Here is a 25885-nt window from a genome sequence, read left to right on the forward strand (position 1 = left end):
CTCCCCTCCCCTCCCCTCCCCTCCCCTCCCCTGCCTTCCCTTCCCTTCCCTTCCCTTCCCTACCCACAACCACTGTGGGGTGCCGGCACTCCCAGCAGTGCGTTCACCAGCACTGGCAGGTTTGGAGAGCTGTATCTCATTGGGCCTTGGGAACTGAGGTAGGCTGTGTTGAAGAGATTTGACCATTTTTAACTAAGTTATATAACTTTTTTTGAATAGGTGATACATTAAAAAAGTATTTGGCGCTGTCTGATCAGTTCTCACCAACTGTCACCAATAATATTAGTATTACTTTTATATGTCCTTTCAGATTTGTATGCATATTGCAAGCAAATTCATAATTTTTTTTTTTTTTTTTTTTTTTTGAGACAGGGTCTCACTCTGTTGCCCAGGCTGGAGTGCAATGGCATGACTGTGGCTCACTGCAGCCTCGACCTCTTGGGCTCAAGCCACCCTCCCAGCTCCATCTCCCGAGTAGCTGGGACTGTAGGCATGTGCCACCATGACTGGCTAATTTTTGTATTTTTTTGTAGAGACAGGTTTTGCCATGTCGCTCAGGCTGGTCTCAAACTCCTGACCTCAGGTGATACACCCACCTTGTCCTCCCAAAGTGCTGGGATTATAGGGGTGAGCCACCATACCCAGCCAAGCCCCCTTTTTAAAAACAGAAATGGAAGCATACTGCTATTCTTCATCCTGTTTTTTTTTCTTCACAATTTTTTTTTTTTAATTGAGACAAAGTCTCACTCTGTCCACCTAGGCTGGAGTGTAGTGGCATAATCTCAGTTCACTGCAACCTTCGCCTCCCAGGTTCAAGTGATTCTTCTGCTTCAGCCTCCCATTTAGCTGGGATTACAGGTGCACACCACCACGCCTGGCTAATTTTTGTATTTTTAGTACAGACAGGGCTTCACCATGTTGCCCAGGCTTGCCTCCAACTCCTGACCTCAAGTGGTCCACACACCTCCGCCTCCCAAAGTGCCGGGATTACAGGTCTGAGCCACCGTGCCCAGCCTCACTTCACAATTTCTCTTAGAGCTCTTTCTTTGTTGGTACCTAAAGAAAAAGAGCTTCCTTGTTCTTTTTTTCTTTATTTTTTAACAGTGGCATAGCATTCCATTGTGGTACATCATTCCGATACTAATTGCTGTTATAAAAAGGTCTACAGGCTGAGTTCAGTCTAATTATATGCAAATAGTAATAGTTTCTTCCTTCTCCAGAACCTTGTTTTTTTTTTTTTTTTTTTTTTTTTTTTGAGACAGAGTCTCGCTGTGTCACCCAGGCTGGATGGAGTGCAGTGGCGTGATCTCGGCTCACTGCAAGCTCCGCCTCCCGGATTCACACCATTCTCCTGCCTCAGCCTCCTTAGTAGCTGGGACTACAGGCGCCTGCCACCATGCCTGGCTAATTTTTTGTATTTTTCGTAGAGACAGGGTTTCACCTTGTTAGCCAGGATGGTCTCGATCTCCTACCTCGTGATCTGCCCGCCTCGGCCTCCCAAAGTGCTGGGATTACAAGCGTGAGCCACTGCCCCCGGCCAGCTTTTTTTTTTCTTTTTTCTTTTTTTCTTTTTGAGATGAAGTCTCACTCTTGTCCCCCAGGCTGGAGTGCGATGGCATGATCTAGGCTCACCACAACCTCCGCCTCCCGGGTTCAAGCGATTCTCCTGCCTCAGCCTCCTGAGTAGGTGGGATTACAGGCACGTGCCACCACACCCGACTAATTTTTGTATTTTTATTAGAGACGGGATTTCACCATGTTGGCCAGCTTGGTCTCGAACTCCTGACCTTAGGTGATCCACCCACCTCAGCCTCCCAAAGTGCTGGGATTACAGGCGTGAGCCACTGCACCCGGCCCACAGTCTTTCTTCCTATAATTTCCTTCCTTTGTCCTATTGTGACAGGTAGCAATCAATGATTGTAGGCATGCTTGTTTTCTTCTTGATGTTGGTCATACTACTTGTAGTGATAGGTTTTCTCTTAATTTTTTTTTTTTTTTTTTTTTGTGAGACAGGGCATTGCTCTGTCACCCAGACTGGCTTACTGCAGCTTGACCTCTGAGGCTGAAGCGATCCCCCTGTGTCAGCCTCCTGAATAGCTGGGACTACAGGCATGTGCCAACATCCCCAGCTAATTTTTTAATTTTATTTTTGTAGAGGCAGGGTCTTGCTATGTTGCCTAGGCTGTTCTCAGACTCCTGGACTCTAGTGATACTCTCACCTCAGCCTCCCAAAGTATTGGGATTACATGTGTGAGCCACTACCCCGAACTTACTTATTACTTTTTTTTTTTTTTTTTTTTTTGAGACGGAGTCGTGCTCTGTCGCCCAGGCTGGAGTGCAGTGGCACTATCTCGGCTCACTGCAAGCTCCACCTTCCGGGTTCACGCCATTCTCCTGCCTCAGCCTCTCCGAGTAGCTGGGACTACAGGCGCCTGCCACCACGCCTGGCTAATTTTTTGTATTTTTAGTAGAGACGGGGTTTCACCGTGGTCTTGATCTCCTGACCTCGTGATCCGCCCGCCTCGGCCTCCCAAAGTGCTAGGATTACAAGCGTGAGCCACCGCGCCTGGCCTATTACTATTTTTTAGTGCAGTGGGATGATCATAGCTCACTGTAGCCTTGAACTTCTGGGCTTAAGCAGTTCTCCCACTTCAGCTTCCTGAGTAGGTAGGACCACAGATGCCCAGCTATTTTTAATTTTTTTTAGACGGAGTCTGCCACTGTCGCCCAGGCTGGAGTGTAGCGGCGTGACCTGGGCTCACTGCAAGCCCCGCCTCCTAGGTTCAAGCGATTCTCCTGCCTCAGCTTCCTGAGTAGCTGAGACTACAGGTGCACGCCACCACACTCGGCTAATTTTTTGTATTTTTCATAGAGACAGGGTTTCACCGTGTTGGCCAGGATGGTCTCAATGGCCTGACCTCGTGATCCGCCTCCTTCAGCCTCCCAAAGTGCTGGGATTACAGGCATGAGGCACTGCGCCCAGCCTATTTTTTATTTTTTGTAGCTCTGAGAGTCTCAGTATGTTGCCCAGGCTGGACTCTAACTCCAGCCTCAAATGATCCTCTCATCTCAGCCTCCCAAAGTGTTGGGATTACCGGCTTGAGCCACTGTGTCCAGCCCTCTTTTAACTATTTGAGTCACTGTGCCCAACCCTTTTTAAATGATTAAAGCAGAGATAATATCAGCGCATGAAATTTCATCTGCTTTTCCACACTCAGAAGTATTATAACAATATGAAGATGAAGAGATTGTTCAAGACTTGGGAAGAATTTAAACAGATGCAGCTGCCATGGTTGGCCTGTGCAGACAGGTTCATTCTGAAGTGCCACCCAGTGGTTCAGGTGTTGTCACCTGGGTGCTTGTGGTCAAACCTCATCAGGAAGGGGAGGCTCTATGGCTCTAGCAGCTTCGTCCTTGCTTGGAGGCCTTGGTTTCAGCTTTCTGATTTCCCTGGGCTGTTCCCATTCTTAAGATTTTTCATGAGTCTAAGAGATTATTTGTGCCATGCTTGGGTTCTTTATAAGCTGGCTTTTGTCCAGGAAGCTTATGTTTGTCTCTCTGAGAAGAGGTCTTCCAAAACATGGGGGCAGATGGCAGATTCTTGTTTTGTTCACGCTAAATCTCTGGTATTTTGTGCGAATAATGAGTAAATGGTGGGGACCCACTCTTCTCTTTGATTTTCCCAACATTAGTCACGTAGTTGGATCTGGCGCAATACTAGTCACCTGGTTACATCTTTCTTCCTTGGTCGTCCTCTTACCTAAAGGACCAGGGATTGAGCTTGAGGTGGGAGAGTCCCACGTTCCCTGGAGATGCCAGCTGTGTATTCTCCTCGTCCTGCCGCGTTCTGTGGGTCTCCTGCACCCACCTTGGCTGATTCAGGTGTTTCCCTTACACACATAGCACAGGCGAGTGTTGCATGCAATAGCTTGGATTCCTTTTTTCCACATTTCAAGTTGTTTTCCCAGCACGGTTGCTCATGCCTGTAATTCCAGCAATTTGGGAGGCCAAGGCGGGCGAATCATCTGAGGTCAGGAGTTCGAGAGCAGCCTGATCAACATGGTAAAACCTCGTCTCTACTAAAAATACAAAAATTAGCTGGGTGTGGCGGCGGGCACCTATAGTACCAGCTACTCGGGAGGCTGAGGCAGGAAAATCGCTTGAACCCGGGAGGTGGAGGTTACAGTGAGCTGAGATCACACCACTTCACTCTAGCCTGGGCAAAAGGGCAAAACTCTGTCTCAAAAATAAATAAATAAATAAAGTTGTCTTGACCATAGTGGTCTGTTTGGTAGATGCCTGTTCAGCTACAGTGGTGCAGTTTATAGAAACATACTGTGCTAGGATAAAGAACTGCAGTAACACTGAAGCTGGTTCTTTGCTACGTCTTGCTTTGGATTTCATTTTACAGTTTTTAAAGCAAACAGTGTAGTCTCATTTTTGTTGGACTTTAAACTTAACAGCGTGTGTTCAGACAGGGATCGAATATTTGCTTTCAGTTTGGAAAACCTTCTGTTCAGTGATCTGATAATGTACATGTTTCTGAAACCAAGAAAAGAGCAGCTTGAGAACCCGAATGCTGTGGGACATGAGCAGGCGAGCCCTGCCTTCCTGGCTCCCCCGCTGTCATCCGATGTGTGCACACGTCTCGAGTAACGTCTGAGAGCTGGGCCTCACAGCTTGGGCCAGCACGTGAGGGAATAACAGTGGTTGGGAAATTGGAGCAAAAGAACAAAGCCAGAATCAGATGAAGACCGTGGAGGGTCAGTGGGCTGTTTTAGAAATGATGATGAGATTGGCCATTTACCAAATGGTGAGAGAGCTTCTATAAATTATTGTTTAAGAATTGCTGTAAGCTAGAATCACCACACAAGACATTTTAGAGAGGTGAAAAGACATGGATCCTGTTGTCATGGAGCTTAAGTCCAGGCTGGGGTGACCCCAGCTCGTCACTCCTGGGCCGTGCCCTGAGCATGTCAAGGATGAGACATCCTGGGAGTTTTATACGCCTCCTCTCTTGTCCACATTAATAGTGTGAGCCATCAGCGCTTCCAGACATGCTCTGTGCTTAATTCTGAAGGTCTGCTGCTTACGAACTTTCTGTTTCTTCCTATAGTATGCCCTGCATGTATACAATGAAGTGATGAGTGTTGGCCAGAAATACGGAATCCGGAATGCTGGGTATTATGCTCTTCGCAGTCTCCGAATTGAGAAGTTTTTTGCCTTCTGGGGTCAGGATATAAATAACCTCACCACGCCCCTGGAATGTGGACGAGAGTCTCGGGTGAAATTAGAGAAGGTACTGTGTTTATCCAGACTCCACTTCCACTCAGCATCCTGAGTGGTGAATCTGCACTAGACTAGGAAGAAGAACTGATATGACAGGAAAAGAGGAAAAAGATTGAGGCCTTGATGTTAGCATCAGGTAAATGAGGACAAGAGTGTCCTGAGAATTAAAACTTTATGGGATAAAATATCTTCAAATGAAAACATAATAATGGTGGCTCACGCCTGAATCCCAGCACTTTGGGAGGCTGAGACAGGTGGATCACCTGAGGTCAGGAGTTCGAGACCAGTCTGGCCAACATGGCGAAACCCATCTCTACTAAAAATATAAAAAGTAGGCTGGGCACGGTGGCTCATGCCTGTAATCCCAGCACTTTGGGAGGCCGAGGTGGGCGGATCACAAGGTCAGGAGATTGAGATCATCCTGGCTAACACAGTGAAACCCCGTCTCTACTAAAAATACAAAAAATTAGCCGGGTGTGGTGGCGGGCGCCTGTAGTCAGGAGAATGGCGTGAACCCGGGAGGCAGAGGTTGCAGGGAGCCGAGATCACGCCACTGCACTCCAGCCTGGGTGACAGAGCGAGACTCCGTCTCAAAAAAAAAAAAATTTTACAAAAAGTAGCTGGGCGTGGTGGCCAGCCCCTGTAGTTCCAGCTACTCGGGAGGCTGAGGCAGGAGAATCACTTGAACCTAACATGCAGAGGTTGCAGTGAGCCAAAATCACACCACTGCACTCCAGCCTGTGTGACAGAGCAAGACTCTTGTCTCCAAAAAAAAGAAAACATAATAAATAGACAACACTTGGTCAGGTGCAGTGGCTCACAACTGTTATCCTAGCACTTTGGGAGGCCAAGGCAGGAGGATCACTTGAGCTCAGCCTGGGCAATACAGCAAGACCTTGTCTCTGAATTACAATTGAAAAACAAACAAAAAAACCCACTTATTTCTAGTGTTCTGCTGTCTAAAAGACTGAGTGTTTTCTGGGAAGCTATTCTGAGTTAATTATGGTGATGCATTAACATGCCACGAATATTTGTACAAACTAGTCATCTTACTGTCAGCTGCCTAATTTTTGTGGTTTTTTTCTTTTGTTTTTGATTTTGAGGTGGGGTCTCATTCTGTCACCCAGGTTAGAGTGCAGTGGCACGATGTTGGCTCACTGCAGTGCCCTCTCATGCTCAAGTGATTCTCCCACTTCAGCCTCCCAAGTAGCTGGGACCACAGACGAGCCACCACACCCAGCTAATTTTTTTGTATTTTGTTAAAGACAGAGTTTTGCCACATTGGCCAGGGTGGTCTCAAACTCCTGAGCTCAGGTGATCCACCCTCCTCGGCCTCCCAAAGTGCTGGGATTACAGGTGTGAGACACCACACCCGGCCTGATTTTTTTGTTTCTTTTGTTTTGGGTGGATCACCTGAGGTCACGAGTTGGAGACCAGCCTGGCCAACACGGTGAAACCTCGTATCTGCTAAAAATATAAAAATTAGTTGGGCATGGTGATAAGCACCTGTAATCCCAGCTACTCGGGAGGCTGAGGCAGGAGAATTGCCTGAACCTGGGAGGCAGAGGTTGCAGTGAGCTGAGATCATGCCACTATACTCCCACCTGGGTGACAGAGCAAGGCTCCATCTCCAAAAAAAAAAAAAAAAGGTAATAACTCATTTTGGAAAATATAAAGAAGGAAATTAAAATCACCCATATTTTGTCTATTCAAAGGTAATCACTATTTTTTTTTCTTTCTTGAGACGGAGTTTCATTCTTGTTGCCCAGGCTGGAGTGCAGTGGTGTGATCTCAGCTCACCGCAACCTCTGCCTCCTGGCTTCAAGCGATTCTTCTGCCTCAGTCTCCCAAGTAGCTGGAAGCCACTCAGCTAATTTTGTATTTTTTGTCTTTTTTGTCTTTACCAAAATATAAAAAATTAGGTGGATGTCGTGGCGCATCTGTGGTACCAGCTACCTGGGAGGCTGAAGTGGGAGAATCACTTGAGCATGAGAAGGCATTTTTGTATTTTTTCTTTTTTTGGGAAGGGATGGGGTTTCTCCAAGTTGGTCAGGCTGGTCTTGAACTCCTGACCTCAGGAGATCCCCCCGCCTCAGCCTCCCAAAGTGCTGAGATTACAGGCGTGAGCCACTGTGCCTGGCCATAATCACCGTTATTAGTTTATTCTAGTCTTATTTGTTGCACATATGCATATATACATGTATATGCATTGAATATAGATGTGCATGGTCTTGTTGGGATTATATAAAAAAGTCTTCTTTTTTTTTTTGAGACAGAGTTTTGCTGTGTCACCAAGGCTGGACTGCAGTGGTGCAATCTCGGCTCACTGCAGCCTCTGCCTCCCAGGTTCAAGCGATTTTCCTGTCTCAGCCTCCCGAGTAGCTAGAACTATAGGCACACTCCACCACACCCAGCTAATTTTTGTATTTTTAGTAGAGACGAGGTTTTGCCTCGTCTCTGCTAAAGGCGTGAGCCACCACGACTGGCCAGTATAAAAGCATTCTTCTAAAGTACTGTACTGATAAGGTATTTTATTAAGTGAGTGAGTTTTTTTCCTAAATGTTTTTGTTCTATCTGGTCTTGTGACTTTATGTTTATAAAATAGGAAACAAAATGTGTACCTCTGTTGTTACAAAAATTACCGTGGGGTCTTTTATATTTCACATGCAGTTTTTCACATGGTAGAAATGGCACAGTTTCCCAAAAGCTGGCAGGGTCGTGGGAGGAGGCGGCTGTGCCCCATTGCAGTGACACCAGGGGACCCTTCCCACGGTGCTGCTTTCTGTGCCAAGGGTCTGAGTGTCACTGGATGACTCGGCGTTTCCTTTCTTTCTTAGGGCATGGATTTCATTGGTCGCGACGCCCTCCTGCAGCAGAAGCAGAATGGAGTGTATAAACGCCTCACCATGTTCATCCTGGACGACCATGACACAGACCTAGACCTTTGGCCTTGGTGGGGCGAGCCCATTTACCGGAATGGGCAGTATGTTGGCAAGACCACCAGCAGTGCCTATAGCTACAGCCTGGAGCGCCACGTTTGCTTGGGCTTTGTGCACAATTTTTCTGAGGACACGGGGGAAGAGCAGGTGGTGACAGCAGATTTCATCAACCAGGGAGAGTATGAGATTGACATCGCGGGATACCGCTTCCAGGCCAAGGCCAAGCTCTACCCCATCGCCTCCCTCTTCACCCAGAAGCGCCGAAAGGATGACATGGAGCTGAGTGACTTACATGGAAAGTGATGCCACCAGGGCAGCCTCACCTCCTCCCCATCATCTTGTCCTAGAGTGGGCGTCACCTTGGAGCTTCTCTTCCTTCCGCCTCCGTTCCTCTTCTGGAGCCTTTGCCTCCCATCTCTTATCTCCTTGATATAATTTTGAACTTGACCTACTTTAAACTTTTTTGCTCTGCAGCCTTGTCCTTCCACCTCCTCCTCCTAATATTCACTCCAGGCTCTTCTTCCCTTCCCACCCCCCACTCAGCTTCTCATGGTGGCAGGAGGTGTGTCTGACAGGCAGGACAGAAGCAAGCTCCACTGGGGACATGAGTGATGGTGACAGCTGCTTTCAAATTCTGCATCTCAAAGCAGGGCAAGCCAGGGTGGTGCAGGTCTCGGGGCACGAGTCCCTCTCCCTTGGGTTCCATTTTCTTGGAGCAGCCTATTAGTTCTGGTGGGGTTGCCGTGTGTCGGATGCAGCCCTGAGGGGCAGCTCGTGCCTGCAGCCCGGCAGCTCGTTCTCCTGTTCTGCTGTGCTGTGGGCTGGCACTGGATACTTCTGGCAAGAGGATGATCATCTACCTCACTGATGAGAGGCATCGCATGGACGTTCTCTGGTCTGTAGTGGAGATAAGCAGTTAACCTAGCACCATCCTCATCCTCCCTGCAGAAGCCATTAGCAGACCTTTGGGCCAGGGCAGCCTCCCTAATAATTTTCTTCATCTCTTGCTAATCTCTGTAATAAGGTTGCTTTTTCTTTCTTAGTTGAGTAAACAAGTAAGCCACAGTGTCTGAAAGGGAAAAACCATGTTGCCTTGTGTGCTGCTTTTCCCAGTCAAAAGGGTCTGACCTCAGAAAGTCCCCCACCAGTGACGCTGAGTGTTCTGCTATGGAAACAATGCTGCTTTTCTCTCAGCTGTCCAAAGTTCAGCCGTCCCTCCCACCCCTTCTACCAGTGCGTTTGACTTTGTCAGGTCAGCCTCACTTGTCTCCTTCACAGTTGGCCCATTAAGTCATATTTCTCTCCCTTTAGAATAGGGAGGGGAAGGGATCAGGTGTGTTGTCCTGAGCCTTTCAACCTTGCGGGCTGTGCTGAGTTCCAGAGAGCTGCCGGAATTCCAGGTTTGACTCTTCAGCACAGAGCAGAGCTACACAGAGGTGACCCACATTAGTCTACTGAGAGTTCTGAGTCCAAGGGGTGTACGTTGCATAAGGCTAGAGACCGCTTTTCCTCCTTTCCCCCCAGGCTCTTTGTTTCCCTCCCCCCACCCTTCCATATCCTCTGGAGCAGAAGACAATGTGGGTGCCCAGGAGTGCCCTGCGCTTTCAGGCAGTGTGTCTGTTTTCCCAAGGTGAAACTTAGATATCATGGACTGTTGTCCAGCCTCAGTGCTTCATTTTCCCCTTGCATATCAACTGCCCTAATCTGACTTTAAGTGCAAAAAACTGCAATAAGACATTTTGGTTAGTAAAACTGTAGCCTTTGGTGTGTGGGTATCTTGGAAGCGTTAGCTCTGATAGGTCTGTAAGTGTATTAAGGGAGATCCTTCCATTTCATTAGAGCAGCTTAAAATGCTCAGGTGTCTGCCTTCTCTGGTGTTTCTTTGGGATCTCTGTTTAGACACTTACGCTGGCTCCTTCTAGACATTTCTTGCCACTTCCCCAACTAGACCACTCCTAGTGATTACTGAGTTTAGTGTCCACCTTTGTGGAAGCTTCTAGTTGGCTTATTAAAGGAGCATATGATTAGAATTCTGTTTGGAGGTCTAGTTGTCTTGGAGCCAGTGTGTACTTAACTAGCCTAGAGATGCTGCCTCTAGGCAGAGAGGAGGAGAGGTGTTGCCAGCTGGAGGGCCAACCAGTGAACAGCAGCTGTGAAGGCCTTGGGAGAGGAGGAACAGGCCCTTGGGCAGATGCAGGCATTACCAGCAGGGAGCAGACTTACCTCCAAAGATGGAGACAGGTGACTGAGAGCTGCAGGCCTCCCCTGCTCTTCCAAACACGTAGCATTTGCACCCCTCCAAAGCCATCTTTGTAAAGGAAAACGTATTTGTAATTGAATCCAGAAGAATTTAGTTACACATAGACATAACTCTTCAACCTTAACTATGGCAATACATTTGTGCTTTAACTGTTACATAGCAGTATCACCACTTACCAGGATCCAAATCGAAAGAATAAAAGCTGTCTCCATAGTTTAAAATCGAATAGTGCCATCATCACAGTATATTAGTCAAATAGAAGCTTCATCAGAAGTGTATCCCACATAGAGTTTTAAGACTTGGATTCTCTTCTGCCCTTGTTAATCTCCAACTAATTGCTAGAGATTGACACGTTTTTTTTTTTTTTTTTTTTTTTGAGACGGAGTCTCGCTGTCGCCCAGGCTGGAGTGCAGTGGCGCCACCTCGGCTCACTGCAAGCTCCGCCTCCCGGGTTCACGCCATTCTCCTGCCTCTCCGAGTAGCTGGGACTACAGGCGCCCGCCACTACGCCCGGCTAATTTTTGTATTTTTTAGTAGAGACGGGGTTTCACCGTGGTCTCGATCTCCTGACCTCGTGATCCGCCCGCCTCGGCCTCCCAAAGTGCTGGGATTACAAGCGTGAGCCACCGCGCCCGGCGATTGACACGTTTTTAATTAGCTGTCCTTTCTAAGAAGTCAGGAAATCTGATGCTGTGTCCAAAATTATGCACTGTTTGTTGAACTAGAACCAGAAGTCCTGGCCTCCTGTTAAGTGACGTCAGTTTCCCCCTCTGAGCAACAGACTGCTTGTCTTGCTAGGAGAGGATGATGGGGGCGTGAGCCCTCAGGCTGTCCATTGAAACACCTTGTCCATGAATAGGGTCATACTCCTAAGACTGACGGGGTGTTGATCTTCTAGGACATCACTTGTTTATTGAGCGCCCCAAACACAGATTTCTCTTCTAGCACTTTAGAGTTCATCCTTGCAGTCTCTCCTGGTTCATTCAAATACAGGCAGTGTGAGTCTGGTGGTTTTCTGTAATTGGTCTAATGTGAGCTCTTTGAACGGACAGATCTGACAGTGAATGACTGACTCTTCCCTGCTTCTGGCATAATTGCTTTGCCTCTGTCTAGTGTCCAAGTATCTTAGCTGGTCAAGAGAAGAGGGCAGCATAACTTCCTGACCATCAGTGTCAGATATCGGAGCATTCTGGACTCCCGAGAGGCAGTGGCCTCTTAAGTGAACAGGGGAAGCCAGTAGATGCCCCAGATCCAGAGCCGTGGTTTCAAATCCAGCAGGAATAAGGAGGGACAACCAAAGCCTCCTCATCGGTGTGTCATTTCCAAGGGTTTGCCTTGTGTCTCAGCTCATTCTGGGCAGCCTGTTTGTCTTCTGTCCCTAGAGATTTGAAGGATTTTTGGACTTTTGTGAATGGGTGACTGGACCTGGCTTTGCCGAGTTGGGTGCTTTGTTCTCTCTGCAATTACCTTTCATAGCATTTTGTGCTCACCATGGAGGATGGTCTCTGCTTTCTCGTCGGTGTATGCCATCCGAACCTAGGAACACAAAGTGTATTGGCCTCAAATAGATGGAGACCCAGGGTTGCCAGTTTTCCCTGGGCCTTCCCCTCCCTTGAAATGTCCTTAATTACCTCCCCTTCGTTGTCAGACCATGTGTGACTTCTGTTCTTAGCACTGCTGGGGTCATTGACTTCCATCTAAGCTTGCATCAGGAAGATGTTCCTTCTGTGATCATTGGTACTGAAGCCAGAAAAGCTCTCATTCAGGAACTCTGAAGAGCAAAAAGGGACAAACACTAACTGCTGAGCTGGGCCATTTGATCTCCTTTCACCTTGCGTTGCTGTCACAGCACCTCATATGAAGGCAGGACACGCTCCAGCAGAGAGAACTGCACAGTGACCACTGTATTTTTCACGCTCTTCAAGGGACCCCTGTCCCCCCACATTGAAGGATCTCATTTAGGCCAGAGACCACATAGCCCAGTGATTAAACCCCAGCTTTACTGTGGCCCCAGGAGCGGAGCCTGGCCACTCCTGTTTGGTTCTCATTGGGAGGCACGCTGGCCTTGGATCGTCTCCCCATGCACACCCGGAGTTTTACCTGCTTGCTTGCTTTCCTGGACTGCTGTTTCCAAGAAGGTAACTAAAACATGAAAAATAAACCTCCAGCTTCCACAGTATATTACCTGCCGTTGCATGCATTTGAAAGTTAACCTCCTCCCTTGCCACCGTCTTGGTGGCAGTAGCGATGCAAGAATGATGGGAGCTTTCCAAGAGCGTTCAGTGCTTCATTGAAGACAGGACCCGTAGCCTTCATTTCTGGCTCTGCGTCGTCTCTGGCATATTGACTCATTTCCTGGCATTTGACTGAGTCTACACCACTTTTTGAGAACCTGAAATAGAAGGGAATCTTCTGTGACCCGTGGTCTCCGTATTGGCCCTAGAAGACTGGCCTGGTGGAGGAATTTGTGTTGGCTTGCTTTCAGGGGTTAGCTACAAGATTCAGCTTTGTATCTCTGTTGCTTCTGGGCCAGTGTAGTCAGTAAGGGTCTTCTTTAACATCTAAGATAGAGGTTTGGTTGGCCGAGTGTGGTCGCTCACTCCTGTAATGCCAGCACTTTGGGAGGCCCAGCAAGGTGGGAGAATCGCTTGAGCCCAGGAGGCAGAGGTTGCAGTGAGCCGAGATTGCACCACTGCACTCCAGCCTGGGTACCAGAGTGAGACTCTTGTCTCAAAAAAAAAAAAAATCTAAGAGGTTTGGTCAACAGTACTTAATAATAAATAAGAACCACCTGCCGTTCTAATTTTCCTGCTGCACCCCATCCCCCACACACCCCTCACGAACATTGATATAAGCAGTATTAACACAGTATAAAGAATGTTCACCTTGCACATGTCATTTCAGGCACATGGATTCAGGAGAAGCACAGTTGAGTGGAAGAAATGGTAGACTTGTGAGGCTTGCCCCAGGCCCTGTGTACACGCAGTAAGTGGTGAGCCATGGGTCTCTCTGTCAGCGCCTCCCTCCCCGCCACCACTTCGGGCCAACACTTCAAGGTGCTGAGTTGTAAGGCTCCTCCATTGTCAGTACAGGGCTCGCCTTTGCAGCCCCGATCACTACCAGTACACTCTTTTTCAAGACAACTAAGTATTTTTGTATGCCTTTGCCTTCCCTTTGTCCATGAAACATCAAGAGTTGTTTATGGTTCTTGACTTCTCTGAGCAGAGTGTCGGCATCTCTTGGAGAGTTACACATTTCTTCATGGGCCATTTTTCCCTTTCTTAGATGCACCTGTTTTTATCCTTTGCAGACCATCTTCTGCCTTCTTACTTTCCTGTCTGTCAAAGACAGAAATTACAGGAGATAGGGAGGATTTTTTAGCATCTCTTTCAAAAGATCTATGTCAGAATTTCCTTTGCACACCAAGAACTGGAGCTTAGAGCCCCGCTATTCTCTAAGCCAGGTTCTAGTGCCTTACACTCCAGAATGTCAGATGGTGGGTGCAGACTGGAAGAAAGAGAAGAGTTCATCTTGGTGTGTGGGTTCCCATCCGCCCCACATAGCCTCTCCTTCCTCAGAACAATGGGCGTGGGGTAGAAAACTCTTTCAGTGAAGGGTTTTCTAGCAGCTCAGTTAACACTTTACTCTCCGGTCAACACTTGGGATATATAAAAACGCCATTGTAACTACGGTAGAGTCCTGTGACTCATCGTTTGTATTTGTCAATGTGCCGTTCAGCTTAGACCTTCCCTGTTCCTGTGTAGTTACAATGTGGCCCTGAAGACATCCGAGGCACTTCAGTAAGTGGGATCTTTTCTAGAGATCCTGGGTGACTTTGGGTGCACAGGGTGACCGAGCATTTCTGCCCCTGTGAATATGGCACTAACACTGCACTGTCTCCACCAAGCAAGGTTTCCACTGAGTTTCTTCACGTGTTACTAGGTTTGTAAATGAATAAACACATTTTAACTACTCTCACACGGCTCTTTGTGAAATGTTCTTCATCTGTAGCGACTTAAATGTGTTTGCCACCACAAAGCATAAACAGTGTGCAGAGGAGTGTGTGTACCTCCCTGTGTGTACCACAGTGTAAGGGAGGATTTGGGGATGCGGGTAGAGAAGATGTAGGTGTTTATCTTACCCTCCCTGCAGCGCTGGAGTGGCTGGGGGGAAAACTTCCCGCCTCCTGAACTTCCGACCAGCCATCTGCCTACAGCTGACCTCACAGGAGGAACCTGCCACCTGACGTTCCACGGTGGGCACGTGTGCGCTCAGGTTTGTGTGGAAAGCAAGGGGGGTCATGTTCTCACCCTGTGGAAACAACCCTGAGAGAAACAGCCAGTGCCCTTTTTCTACACCAGCTTCCATCCACAAGTTAGTCCCTGGACTTGACCTGTTCAACTAATTTTTTTTTTTTTTTTTTTTTTTTTTTTTGAGACAGTCTTGCTCTGTTGCCCAGACGAGAGTGCAGTGGTGTGATCTCGACTTACTGCAACCTCCACTCCCAGGTTCAAGTGATTTCCTGCCTTAGCCTCCAGAGTAGCTGAGATTACAGGCATGTGGCACCATGCCCAGCTAATTTTTGTATTTTTGTAGAGATAGGGTTTAGCCAGGTTGGCCAGGCTGGTCTCAAACTACTGAGCTCAAGTGATCCACCCGCCTTAGCCTCCCAAAGTGCTGGGATTACAGGCATGAGCCGCTGTGCCTGGCCCCAAGTAATTTTTGAGTAGTTTTTTTTTTTTTTTTTTTTAAGTATTTGTGCTTTTGAGAATCTCATAGGTTAACATGTTTACAACAATCTCTTCATCTTGTCTTCTAAATCAGCCCCTTCTATTCCCGTTCCAGGAATGGTCAACAGCACCAGAAACCTAGGACTCACCTGGTCTCCCCACTCGCCTCTCCCTCCACCTCCTGCTCATCACCCAGCCTCAAAGGGTCTGTCTCTTCAGTGCCTCTCTTCTGTTCGGACCTCACTGTCCTCACCACTGCTGCTGTGGCAGAGAGGGTTGTCAGCCCTGACTTCAAGAACAATCTCTTACTGATTTTCCTGCTTCTCATGTCATCCCCTCTCCCTCTACAGGGTCATCTTTGTAAAACACAGCAGGTTTCTTTACTCACTGCCTTGAAACCCTCGAGGCACTCCCCTTTGTCATGAGACAAAGCTCTCAGTCCTTAGCCTGGCCAGCCAGGGTCTCCAGGGTGTGGCGGGCCGCGCTGCCCCAGGGCTCCGGCCGGTGCTGCCTGTGATGCAGGGCCTGCAGCTAAGTGCGTGCACCCCATCCACAGCTGGATGTCACCTCGAATCCTGCTCTCCACTCACACTGAGAGGTTTCCCACTCCCATATTTGCTCACTAAAATGTGTCCTGGCAGCCGTCCCCTGTGCTTGTGGAAAGTCCCGAATTGAGGATCACATGAACCCCCACTCCCCCAAGTTATCCTGACAGAGCCTTCCTGTCTTTCATTTGATTGATTGATTGATTGAGACGGAGTTTCATTCTTCTTGCCCAGGCTGCTGGAGTGCAGTGGCGAGATCTCGGCTCACCGCAACCTCCACCTCCCAGGTTCAAGCAATTCTGCCTCAGCCTCCTGAGGAGCTGGGATTACAGGCATGTGCCACCATGCCTGGCTAATTTTGTATTTTTAGTAGAGACGAGGTTTCACTATGTTGGTCATTGGTTAGGCTTGTCTCGAACTGCTGACCTCAGGTGATCCACCCACCTCAGCCTCCCAAAGTGCTGGGATTACAGGCGTGAGCCACTGTGCCTGGCCCCTCCTGTCTTTCAAAAGCTCAGCCCAAGACCACCATCATCCCACAGTGGAGCCTTTCCTTCCCCAAGAGAATGGCCCCCTTTGGGGTCCTCACACACCCGTTTCTGATATGTCTTTATTTGGTTATCTACCCTGCTGGTTCTGTAAGTCCCTCTGAGAAGGACTCGAATTCTCCCAAACTCCAACACCTTACGTTGTGTTTGGTGTTTAACAGATGGTTAAATGAATGGGCAAAAAGTGGAGGGCAAAATCTTTAAAATGCCTTTTAAGATTTAAGGATTTTAGGCCAGGCACGGTGGCTCACGCCTGTAATCTCAGCACTTCGGGAGGCCGAGGCAGGCAGATCACCTGAGGTCAGGAATTCGAGACCAGCCTGACCAACATGGAGAAACTTTGTCTCTACTAAAAATACAAAATTAGCCGGGTGTGGTGGCTCATTCCTATAATCCCAGCTACTCAGGAGGCTGAGGCAGGACAATCGCTGGAACTCAGGAGGTGGAGGTTGCAGTGAGCCAAGATCACGCCATTGCACTCCAGCCTGGGCAACAAGAGCGAAACTCTGCCTCAAAAAAAAAAAAAAAAAGTAAGGATTTTAAACATTTGATTTTTTTTTTTTTTTCTTTTTGAGATGGAGTCTTGCTTTGTCACCAGGCTGGAGTCCAATGGCACGATCTCGGCTCACTGCAACCTCTGACTCCCTGGTTCAAGGGATTCTCCCGCCTCAGCCTCCTGAGTAGCCGGGATTACAGGCACACACCACCACGCCCAGCTAATTTTTTGTATTTTTAGTAGAGACGGGGTTTCACCATGTTGGCCAGGATGGTCTCGATCTTCTGACCTCATGATCTGCCCACCTCAGCCTCCCAAAGTGCCGGGATTACAGGCATGAGCCACTGTGCCCGGCCTGAAAATTTTTAAATGATTGTTTGCCGACTTTACAACAGGACGATGCTGTTGCTCGCAGGCCAGTAGGTGGCGCTGTGGCACGTGATTTGAGCCTCCTGGATTCACACAACTGTTCATGTGGAGAGCCCAGTGCCGGGACCCATCAGCACCCCAGTCAGGCTATGCGTCTCCCTCCCAAGGGTGCTCACCTGGTGTGTCCTCCATGGCACAGGGGGACTGAGATGAGGCTCCTTTAGTACACCCTCCCTTGAGAAGAGCGACGTGTGCTTACCCTCCAGTGGCTTGTTCTCATGAAAGGCTCCACAGTTAGGGACTGTCAGATGCTTAGATCTGGGGTGTCACCTGACTCAAGCCCCTCAGAATCCCAGATTGTTGTGGTGGGTCAAGGGCACGGGGCTTTGGGCTTACTGGGCTGGGCCTGAATGCCAGCATTGCCTCTTCCTTGGTGTATGACCTTGGGTGGTTACCTTTCCTAGGCCTCTGTTTACTTGTTTTAAAATAGACAGTGATGCCTACTTTATAGAGTTGTTATGAAACTCAACTAATGAATATAAAATACTTGACCCAGAGTGGCATGGTGGTTCATGCCTGTAGTCCCAACACTTTGGGAGGCCAAGGTGGGAGGATTGCTTGAGCCCAGGAGTTCAAGACCAGCCTGGGCAACTTAGGGAGACCCCATCTCTACCAAAAATCAAAAAATTAGCCAGGTAGAGTGGTATGTGCCTATAGTCCCAGTTACCTGGGAGGCTGAGGTGAAAGGATCGCTTCAGCCCAGAAATTCAAGACTGCAATGAGCCGTGATCACGCCACCGCACTCCAGCCTGGGTGACAGATCAAGGCCCTATCTCAAAAAATAATTAATTAAATACTTGACCCATTGCAAGATCTTTCCATGCACAACAGCTGCTCTTCTATTATTCCAGGATGAACTGCACAGCCTGCTCCCTTGGGTTTCCAGGTTGTGGGAGATGAGCAAAACTGAATGACCTCAGTAGATCAAGAGCAAAGGATGTGGGTCCAGACCTGGTGGCCAGTTGCTTGTGACAGGAGCTGGGCTGGAGTCCCCAAGTGCCACTAGTGCTGACGTCTTTTAACTGTGTTCATTGTGACTTGTTTATTTCTAAAAGTAACCACTGGCGCCTTAGTGTGGATGGAACTCCAGGTGCATGCGGTGAGTTAACCATGGCCTGGGGAGCTTTGTTTCCATGCCCAGGACATGCATCTGTGTGCATCACATGTGAGCAGATATAGCCACGCCTCTGGCGATTTGAATGCCTGCGCTTCCCAGCTGCTTCAGGGCCCTGAACATCACTGGATGTTTGTACTTCATTCCCTCCTCAGCCCAGCTGGTCCCACTCCACAGCTATGCTCTAGGCATTTCATCTCAACTGGGTGATATATTTGAATACAGCAATTATAAGAACAGCAACCTCAGAAGAACATCTGGCATCGAGACCTCCCCAGCCTATTTCCACAAGGTACCAACTTCCGTAAGTCTTGAAGAGCTAAGTAAGTCATCCGGGCCGGGTGCAGTGGCTCACACTTGTAATCCCAGCACTTTGGAAGGCCAAGGCGGGCGGATCACTTGAGGTCAGGAGTTCAAAACCAGTCTGGCCAACATGGTGAAACCCCATCTCTACTAAAAATACAAAAATTAGCCGGGTGTGGTAGTGCATATCTGTAATCCCAGCTACTTGAGAGGCTGAAGCAGGAGAATCGCTTGAACCCGGGAGGCAGACAGGCAGACGTTGCAGTGAGCCAAGACCTCACCACTGCACTCCAGCCTGGGCAACAGATCCCTTGGTATAGATACGGGGAGCTTGGGTGGTCTCATCACAGCAGAACCTCAGCTCTTGGCATGTTCTTTCCTTTGCTACCAGCTTTTGAAACTGAAGTGTAGCAGAGTCATGAACCAGACTCTGAAACATGAACCAGACAGAGAAACATTTTAAGAAGTAGCGGCTGACCAGGAGTTGGAGATTGCAGTGCTCTATGATTGCACCTGTGAATAGCCACTGCACTCCAGCCTGGGCAACATAGTGAGACCTCTATCTAAAAAAAAAAAAGAAGGGCCAGGCACGGTGGCTCACGCCTGTAATCCCAGCACTTTGGGAGGCCAAGGCGGGCGGATTGCAAGGTCAGATCAAGACCATCCTGGCTCACACAGTGAAACCCCGTCTCTACTAAAAATACAAAAAATTAGCCAGTTGTGGTGGTGGGCGCCTGTAGTCCCGGCTACTTGGGAGGCTGAGGCAGGAGAATGGTGTGAACCCAGGAGGCGGAGCTTGCAGTGAGCTGAGATGGCGCCACTGCACTCCAGCCTGGGCGACAGAGCGATACTCCGTCTCAAAAAAAAGAAAAAAAATAATAGGGGTGGGCGCGGTGGCTCACAACTGTAATGCCAGCGTTTTGGGGGGCCAAGGCAGGAGGATCGCTTGAGCCCAGGAGTTTTAAACCAGCCTAGACAGCATGGCAAGACCCCGTCTCTACCAAAAATACAAAAAATTAGCCAGGCATGGTGGTGCATGTCCATAGTCCCAACTACCTGGGAGGCTGAGGTGGGAGGATCACCTGAACCCCGGAGCTGTGAGCACACCACTGTACTCCAGCCTGGGTGACAGAGTGAGACCCTGTCTGGAAAAAAAAAAAAAAGTAGCTGGGTATGGTGGCACGTGCCTATAGTCCTACCTGCTCAGGAGGCTGAGGCATGAGGATGGCTTGAGCCCAGGAGTTCGAGGCTACTCAGCAATTATGGTACCACTGCACTCCAGCCTGGGTGACAAACTGAGACCCTCAAATAAAACAAAATAAATTGGCCATAAGTGTAAGAGATTTTTCCTGTATTGTTCATTCTGCTCCCTTGATCTATATGTCTGTCCTTTTTCCATATCTTATAGATGTGATTACTAGAAGTTTCATAGCAAGTTTTGAAATCAGGTAGTATACATTCTCCAGTTTTTTTCTTTTTCAAATGTGTTTTGGTTATTGTAATTCCTTTGCCTTTCCATGCAAATTTTAAGACCCAGTTTTCAAATTTTTTTTGAGATGGATCTTGCTATATTGCCCCAGGCTAGTCTCAAACTCCAGGGCTCAAGGGATTCTCCTGCCTCAGTCTCCCAAAGAGCTGGGATTACAGGCACATGCCACCACACCTGGCCTCTCAATTGCTTTAAAATAAACACAAAAACAACGAAAATATTTTGGAAGTTTGATGGGCATTGCACTGAATTAATAGACAAATCTGGGGAGAATTACCATCTATCTTAACAATATTGAGTCTTCCCCCGGCCAACATGGTGAAATCTGTCTCTACTAAAAATACAAAAATTGGCCAGGTGCAGTGGCTCATGCCTGTAATTTCAGCACTTTGGGAGGCCAAGGTGGGTGGCTCACTTGAGGTCAGGAGTTCAAGACCTGCCTGGCCAACATGGTGAAACCCTGCCTCTACTAAAAATACAAAAATTAGCCAGGTGTGGTGGCGGGCGTCTGTGATCCAAGCTACTTGGGAGGCTGAGGCAGGAGAATCACTTAAACCCAAGGGGTGGAAGTTGCAGTGAGCCCAGATTGCGCCACTGCACTCTAGCCTTGGTGACAGAGTGAGACTCTGTCTCAAAAAAAGAAAAAAAGAAAAGAAAAAAAGAAATTAGCTGGGCATGGTGGCAGGTGCTTGTAATCTCAGCTACGCGGGAGGCTGAGGCAGGAGAATCACTTGAACCCGGGAGGCGGAGGTTGCAGTAGGAGGAGATCATGCCACTGCACTCCAGCCTGGACGACAGAGCAAGCAAGACTCAGTCTCAAAAAACAAACAACAAAACAATATTGAGTCTTCTATTCCATAATTGTGAAGTGTCTATGCATGTTTTTAGATCTTTAGTTTCTCTCACCAATGTTGTTTTACAGTTTTATGTGTATGGATTTTTTTTTTTTTTTTTTTTTTTTTTTTTTTTTTTTTTTTGAGAATGAGTCTCACTCTGTCGCCTAGTCTGAAGTGCAGTGGCTCAATCTCGGCTCACTGTAACCCCGCCTCCCGGGCTCAAGCAATTCTCCTGCCTCAGCGTCCTGAGTAGAGTAGCTGGGATTACAGTTGCCCACCACCACGCCTGGCTAATTTTTTGTATTTTTAGTAGAGATGAGGTTTCACCATGTTGGCCAGGCTGGTCTTGAACTCCTGACCTCAAGCAATCCATCAGCCTCAGTCTCCCAAAGTGCTGGGATTACAGATGTCAGCCACTGTGCCTGGCCATGTGTGGAACTGTTTTCTCAATTTCATTTTCAGATTGTTTATTGCCAATTTGTAGAAATGCAGTGGATTTTGGTAGGTTGATTTTGTATTCTGAGACCTTTATTCTAGTAGGGGTTTTTTTTTTATATATATTCCTTTGGATTTTCTACAGTAGAATTATGTCGTCTGCAAATGAAGATAGTTTTACTTCTTTCTTTTCAGTATGGATGCCTTTAATGTCTTTTTCTTAACTTATTGCACAAATTGCACATTCAATAGTACAGTGTTTAGTGGGACTGGTGAGAAAAGACGTCCTTGCCTTGTTTTGATCTTAGGGAGGAAGGTCTTTGGTCTCTCTGTTAAGTGTGATATTAGCTGTACGTTTTGCATAAGGGCTGTATTCCTTTGCTAGGGCTGCCATACAAGGTACCACACACTGGGTGGCTTAAAAAACAGAATGTATTTCCTCAGAGTTCTGGAGGCATAAAGGCCAAGATCAAGGTGTGGGGGGGTTGGTTCCCTCTGAGGACCTCTCTCCTTGGCTTGTCTACAGCCGCCTTCTCCGTGTGTCTTCACGGGATCTTTCCTCTGTGTGTCTCTTCTTATAACAAGACCAGTCAGATTGGATCAGGACCCACCCCAGTGACCTCATTTAACTTTAATTACCTCTTTAAAGACCCTATCTCTAAATACAGTGACACGGAGGTAATGGAGTTAGGACTTCAACATACTAATTTGGGGCTGGGTGTGGTGGCTCACGCCTATAATCTCAGCAGATGACTTGAACTTTGAGACCAGCCTGGGCAACATGGTAAAGCCCCATCTCTACTAAAAATACAAAAATTACCCGGGCATGGTGGTGCACACCCACCATCCAGCTACTCAGGAGGCTGAGGTAGGAGGATGGCTTGAGCCTGGGATGTGGAGGTCAAAGCCCCAGAAGCAGAGGTCACAGTGAACCAAAATTGTGCCACTGCACTCCAGCTGGGCAACAGAGCCAGACTTCATCTCAAGAAAAATTTAAAAATTAAATAGACATGTGGTGGCTCACGCCTGTAATACTAGCACTTTGGGAGGCTGAGGCGGGCGGATCACCTGAGGTCAGGAGTTCGAGACCAGCCTGACCAACATGGAGAAACCCCATCTCTACTAAAAATACAAAATTAGCCGGGCATGGAGGCGCATGCCTGTAATCCCAGTTACTCGGGAGGCTGAGGCAGGAAAATTGCTTGAACCCAGGAGGCAGAGGTTGCGGTGAGCTGAGATCGCGCCATTGCACTCCAGCCTGGGCAACAAGAGTGAAAACTCCGTCTCAAAAAAAAAAAATTAAAAATTAAATAGACTTTTTTTTTTTTTTTTAAAGACATAGTCTCATTCTGTTGCCCAGGCTGGAGTGCAGTGGTGTGATCTCAGCTCACTGCAACCTCTGTCTCCTGGGCTCAAGTGATTCTCATGCCTCAGCCTCCCAAGTAGCTGGGATTACAGGTGTGTGCCACCATACCCAGCTAATTTTTGTATTTTTAGTAGAGACGGGATTTTGCCACGTTGGCCAGGCTGGTCTTAAACTCCTGACCTCCGGTGATCCACCCACCTCGGCCTCCCAAAGTGCTGGTACTACAGGCATGAGCCACTGCACCTGGCCTAATTTTTTTTTTTTCTTGAGACAGAATCTTGGTCTGTTACCCAGGCTGGTGTGTAATGGCACGATTACAGCTTACGGCAACCTTGACCTCCCCGGCTCAGGCTATCCTCCCACCTCAGCCTCCCAGGTAGGTGGGACTATGGACCCGTGCTACCACGCCCAGCTAATTTTTTTGTATATTTTTTAGAGACAGGGTTTCACCATGCTGCCCAGGCTGGTCTCAAACTCCTGAGATCAAGCAGTCCACCCAGCTTGGCCTCCCAAAGTGCTGGGATTATAGGTGTGAGCTACTACACCTGGCCTGGACATGTAATTTTTAAAAGAAAATGTGGCCACAACTCTTCTGGAGTTGAATGTATTTTTTTTTTGAGACCATCAACAAGATTTCAAGGCTTTAAAGAAAGGAGCTGCTTCAGGAAGAGACAAAATGACTTGAACGCTATAACCTTCAAATGCAGACTGGGAGAAGAGGTATCAGCTGTGCATGAGCTGGAGAGGGGTGGGATAGATAGAGACACAGGTGATAAAGAAAATACAGCAAAATGTGAATCCTACAATCTGGGTGGTGGATGTAAACCCTGTAGTAGCCTCACCTGGGGAAAGCTGCCTTGCAAGAATGAGGCTGCCCATTCTCCAAACCCACCTCAGCCACCGAGCAGGCTCCAGTGGAAAGTCTGGACCCAGGAGAGAGTACCATGGAAACCAAGTTGCAATGCCCTGGTTAGGGGCCCAGCAGAGGGGTCATCCCAGCTCTATGCCATTGGATACTGAGTTTCAGGAGTGGGAGTGCCATCCTCAGGGTCACACAGCGTGTCAGTTCCAGCCTAGGCCTTCCAGTGTCTCATTAATCTCTTATCCACTTAGCTTCTATTCTGGCTCATGAACCTTGCTCTCCTGGGACTCTTTTTTTTTTCAGGGGCCGGGGGTGGGAAGAGTCTTGCTCTGTTGCCCAGGCTGGAGTGCAGCGGCATGATCTCAGCTCACTGCAACCTCTGCCTGCCGGGTTCAAGTGATTCTCCTGCCTCAGCCTCCTGAGTAGCTGGAACTACAGGCACTCACCACCCTGCCCAGCTAATTTTTGTATTTTTAGTAGAGACAGGGTTTCATCATGTTGGCCAGGCTGCTCTCAAGCTCCTGACCTCAAGTGATCCTCCTGCCTTGGCCTCCCAAAGTTCTGGGATTACAGGCATGAGCCACCTCACCCAGCCTGGGTCTCTTCTTGCAGTAAGCCAGGGCCATGGGACACTTCAAAAGTTGCTCCACCGTAATCCCCAAAATATATTTTTCTTCCACCTGTCCCAAGTGCCTGGCATCATACTATATGGGTCAACTGGCCATGTTTGCCATGGAAGCCCAAGAGTAGGAAGTGAGTCTTTTATTACCCGGCACAGCAGAGCTGTGGAAAGTGCACTGGGAAAGATCAGGATGTGAATTAAAGCATTGGGAATGGGAAGGCAGAGACCTTGGATTAGCTGGGATGTTCCATGCACTCGGTGAGTGACCTTGGACAAGCCCCTTAGACACACTAAGCCCGTTTCCTCATCTACACGATGGGCACCCCATCTGCTACTGCACCAGGTTCTTGTGGCAATAACTTCAACTCACACATGCAAACAGGCTTTGTGAGCTCTATAAACACAGGTGGCTTGGCCAGGTGTGGTGGCTCATGCCTGTAACCCCAGCACTTTGGGAGGCCAAGGTGGGAAGATCGCTTGAGCCCAGGAGTTGGAGACCAGCCTGGGCAAGACGACGAAATCCTGTCTCTACCAAAATAAATAAATAAATAAATAAATAAGCCAGGCATGGTGGCACACACCTGGTCCCAGCTACTTGGGAAGCTGAAGTGGGAGGATCACTTGGGCCCAAGAGGTCAAGGGGCAGTGAGCAGCGATTATAACACTCCAACCTGAGTGACAGAGTGAGACTGTCTAAAAAATAAAAATAAAAATACACCAGGCCGGGCGCGGTGGCTCACGCTTGTAATCCCAGCACTTTGGGAGGCCGAGGCGGGCGGATCACGAGGTCAGGAGATCAAGACCACGGTGAAACCCCATCTCTACTAAAAATATTTAAAAAATTAGCGTGGTGGCGGGCGCCTGTAGTCCCAGCTACTCAGAGAGGCTGAGGCAGGAGAATGGCATGAACCTGGGAGGCGGAGCTTGCAGTGAGCCGAGATTGCGCCACTGCACTCCAGCCTGGGCGACAGGGCGAGACTCCGTCTCAAAAAAAAAAAAAAAAAAATACACCAAAAAACAGGTAACTATTAAGCATTGCTAGGACCTGCACGCGGTGACCCTGAGGGTGCTCGGTTTCTGTTTGAGGGAGAAGAAACTTCTGAGCCCCTAGGTATTGTGGGGGACATGCAGTTCCAGACTGCCTTCATGGCCTGTAGGCCTGGCCTCATCCCCATCCCTGGCACCCATGACAATAACCACATTCCACTGGTGTTTCCCCAGGAAAGCCAACCCTACCTGCATCTCAGCAGAGCTTCCACGGAGTTGCAACCCCTCTCTGAGAGGGTGCAGGCTCAGGGGCCAGGGGTCACACAAACTCCAGAAGGAGGACGTAGTTGGTTTGCAAGGCTGTCCTTTGCCCTGGTTGAATAACCTTTGATCTGCCCCGAGAGGAACGTGGGCATTAGGCTGCGGCCCGCAGGACAGCCATGTATTTTCTGAGAAACTTGGCCCATGGTGCAGATCTGCTCCAGCTCACTCTGGTGGGATCATGCCAGCCACGGCCGGGCCATGGAACATCATGGCAACGTGCTGCCCACCTCCTACGCTGCCTGTTTTTCTAAAGGCAGACTTGTTCCCAGCAGGACTGGAGTCAGCCAAGGGCATCATGTGCTCTGGTCCCT

The 25885-nt window shown here is 48.5% G+C and overlaps 1 protein-coding gene and 1 long non-coding RNA gene across 5 annotated transcripts in view; one reads left to right on the top strand and one right to left on the bottom strand.

The window, feature by feature from the left end:
- PDPR (pyruvate dehydrogenase phosphatase regulatory subunit) overlaps positions 1-10286 on the top strand; it is a 43401-nt gene extending 33115 nt beyond the window's left edge. For 3 of the 4 annotated variants that reach the window (XM_030829295.1, XM_030829299.1, XM_030829302.1), the window contains 2 exons: positions 5117-5299; positions 8127-8686. In XM_030829295.1, coding sequence (XP_030685155.1) covers positions 5117-5299; positions 8127-8531 — 588 coding nt within the window. In that variant the 3' untranslated portion in view covers positions 8532-8686. Of the gene's footprint in view, positions 1-5116; positions 5300-8126 lie in introns of all 4 variants that reach the window. The other variant, XM_030829286.1, reaches the window with a different exon arrangement.
- LOC115838592 lies at positions 7992-25821 on the bottom strand. The gene is made up of 3 exons (XR_004033626.1): positions 25500-25821; positions 10452-10536; positions 7992-8156 (listed from the first exon to the last, which is right to left on the bottom strand). It is a non-coding gene; the product is annotated as an uncharacterized LOC115838592 (long non-coding RNA).
- Between the last annotated feature and the right edge of the window lie 64 nt (positions 25822-25885).

The sequence above is a fragment of the Nomascus leucogenys genome, chromosome 2 (genome assembly GCF_006542625.1).
Source record: "Nomascus leucogenys isolate Asia chromosome 2, Asia_NLE_v1, whole genome shotgun sequence".
NCBI classification, from domain to species: Eukaryota; Metazoa; Chordata; class Mammalia; order Primates; family Hylobatidae; genus Nomascus; species Nomascus leucogenys.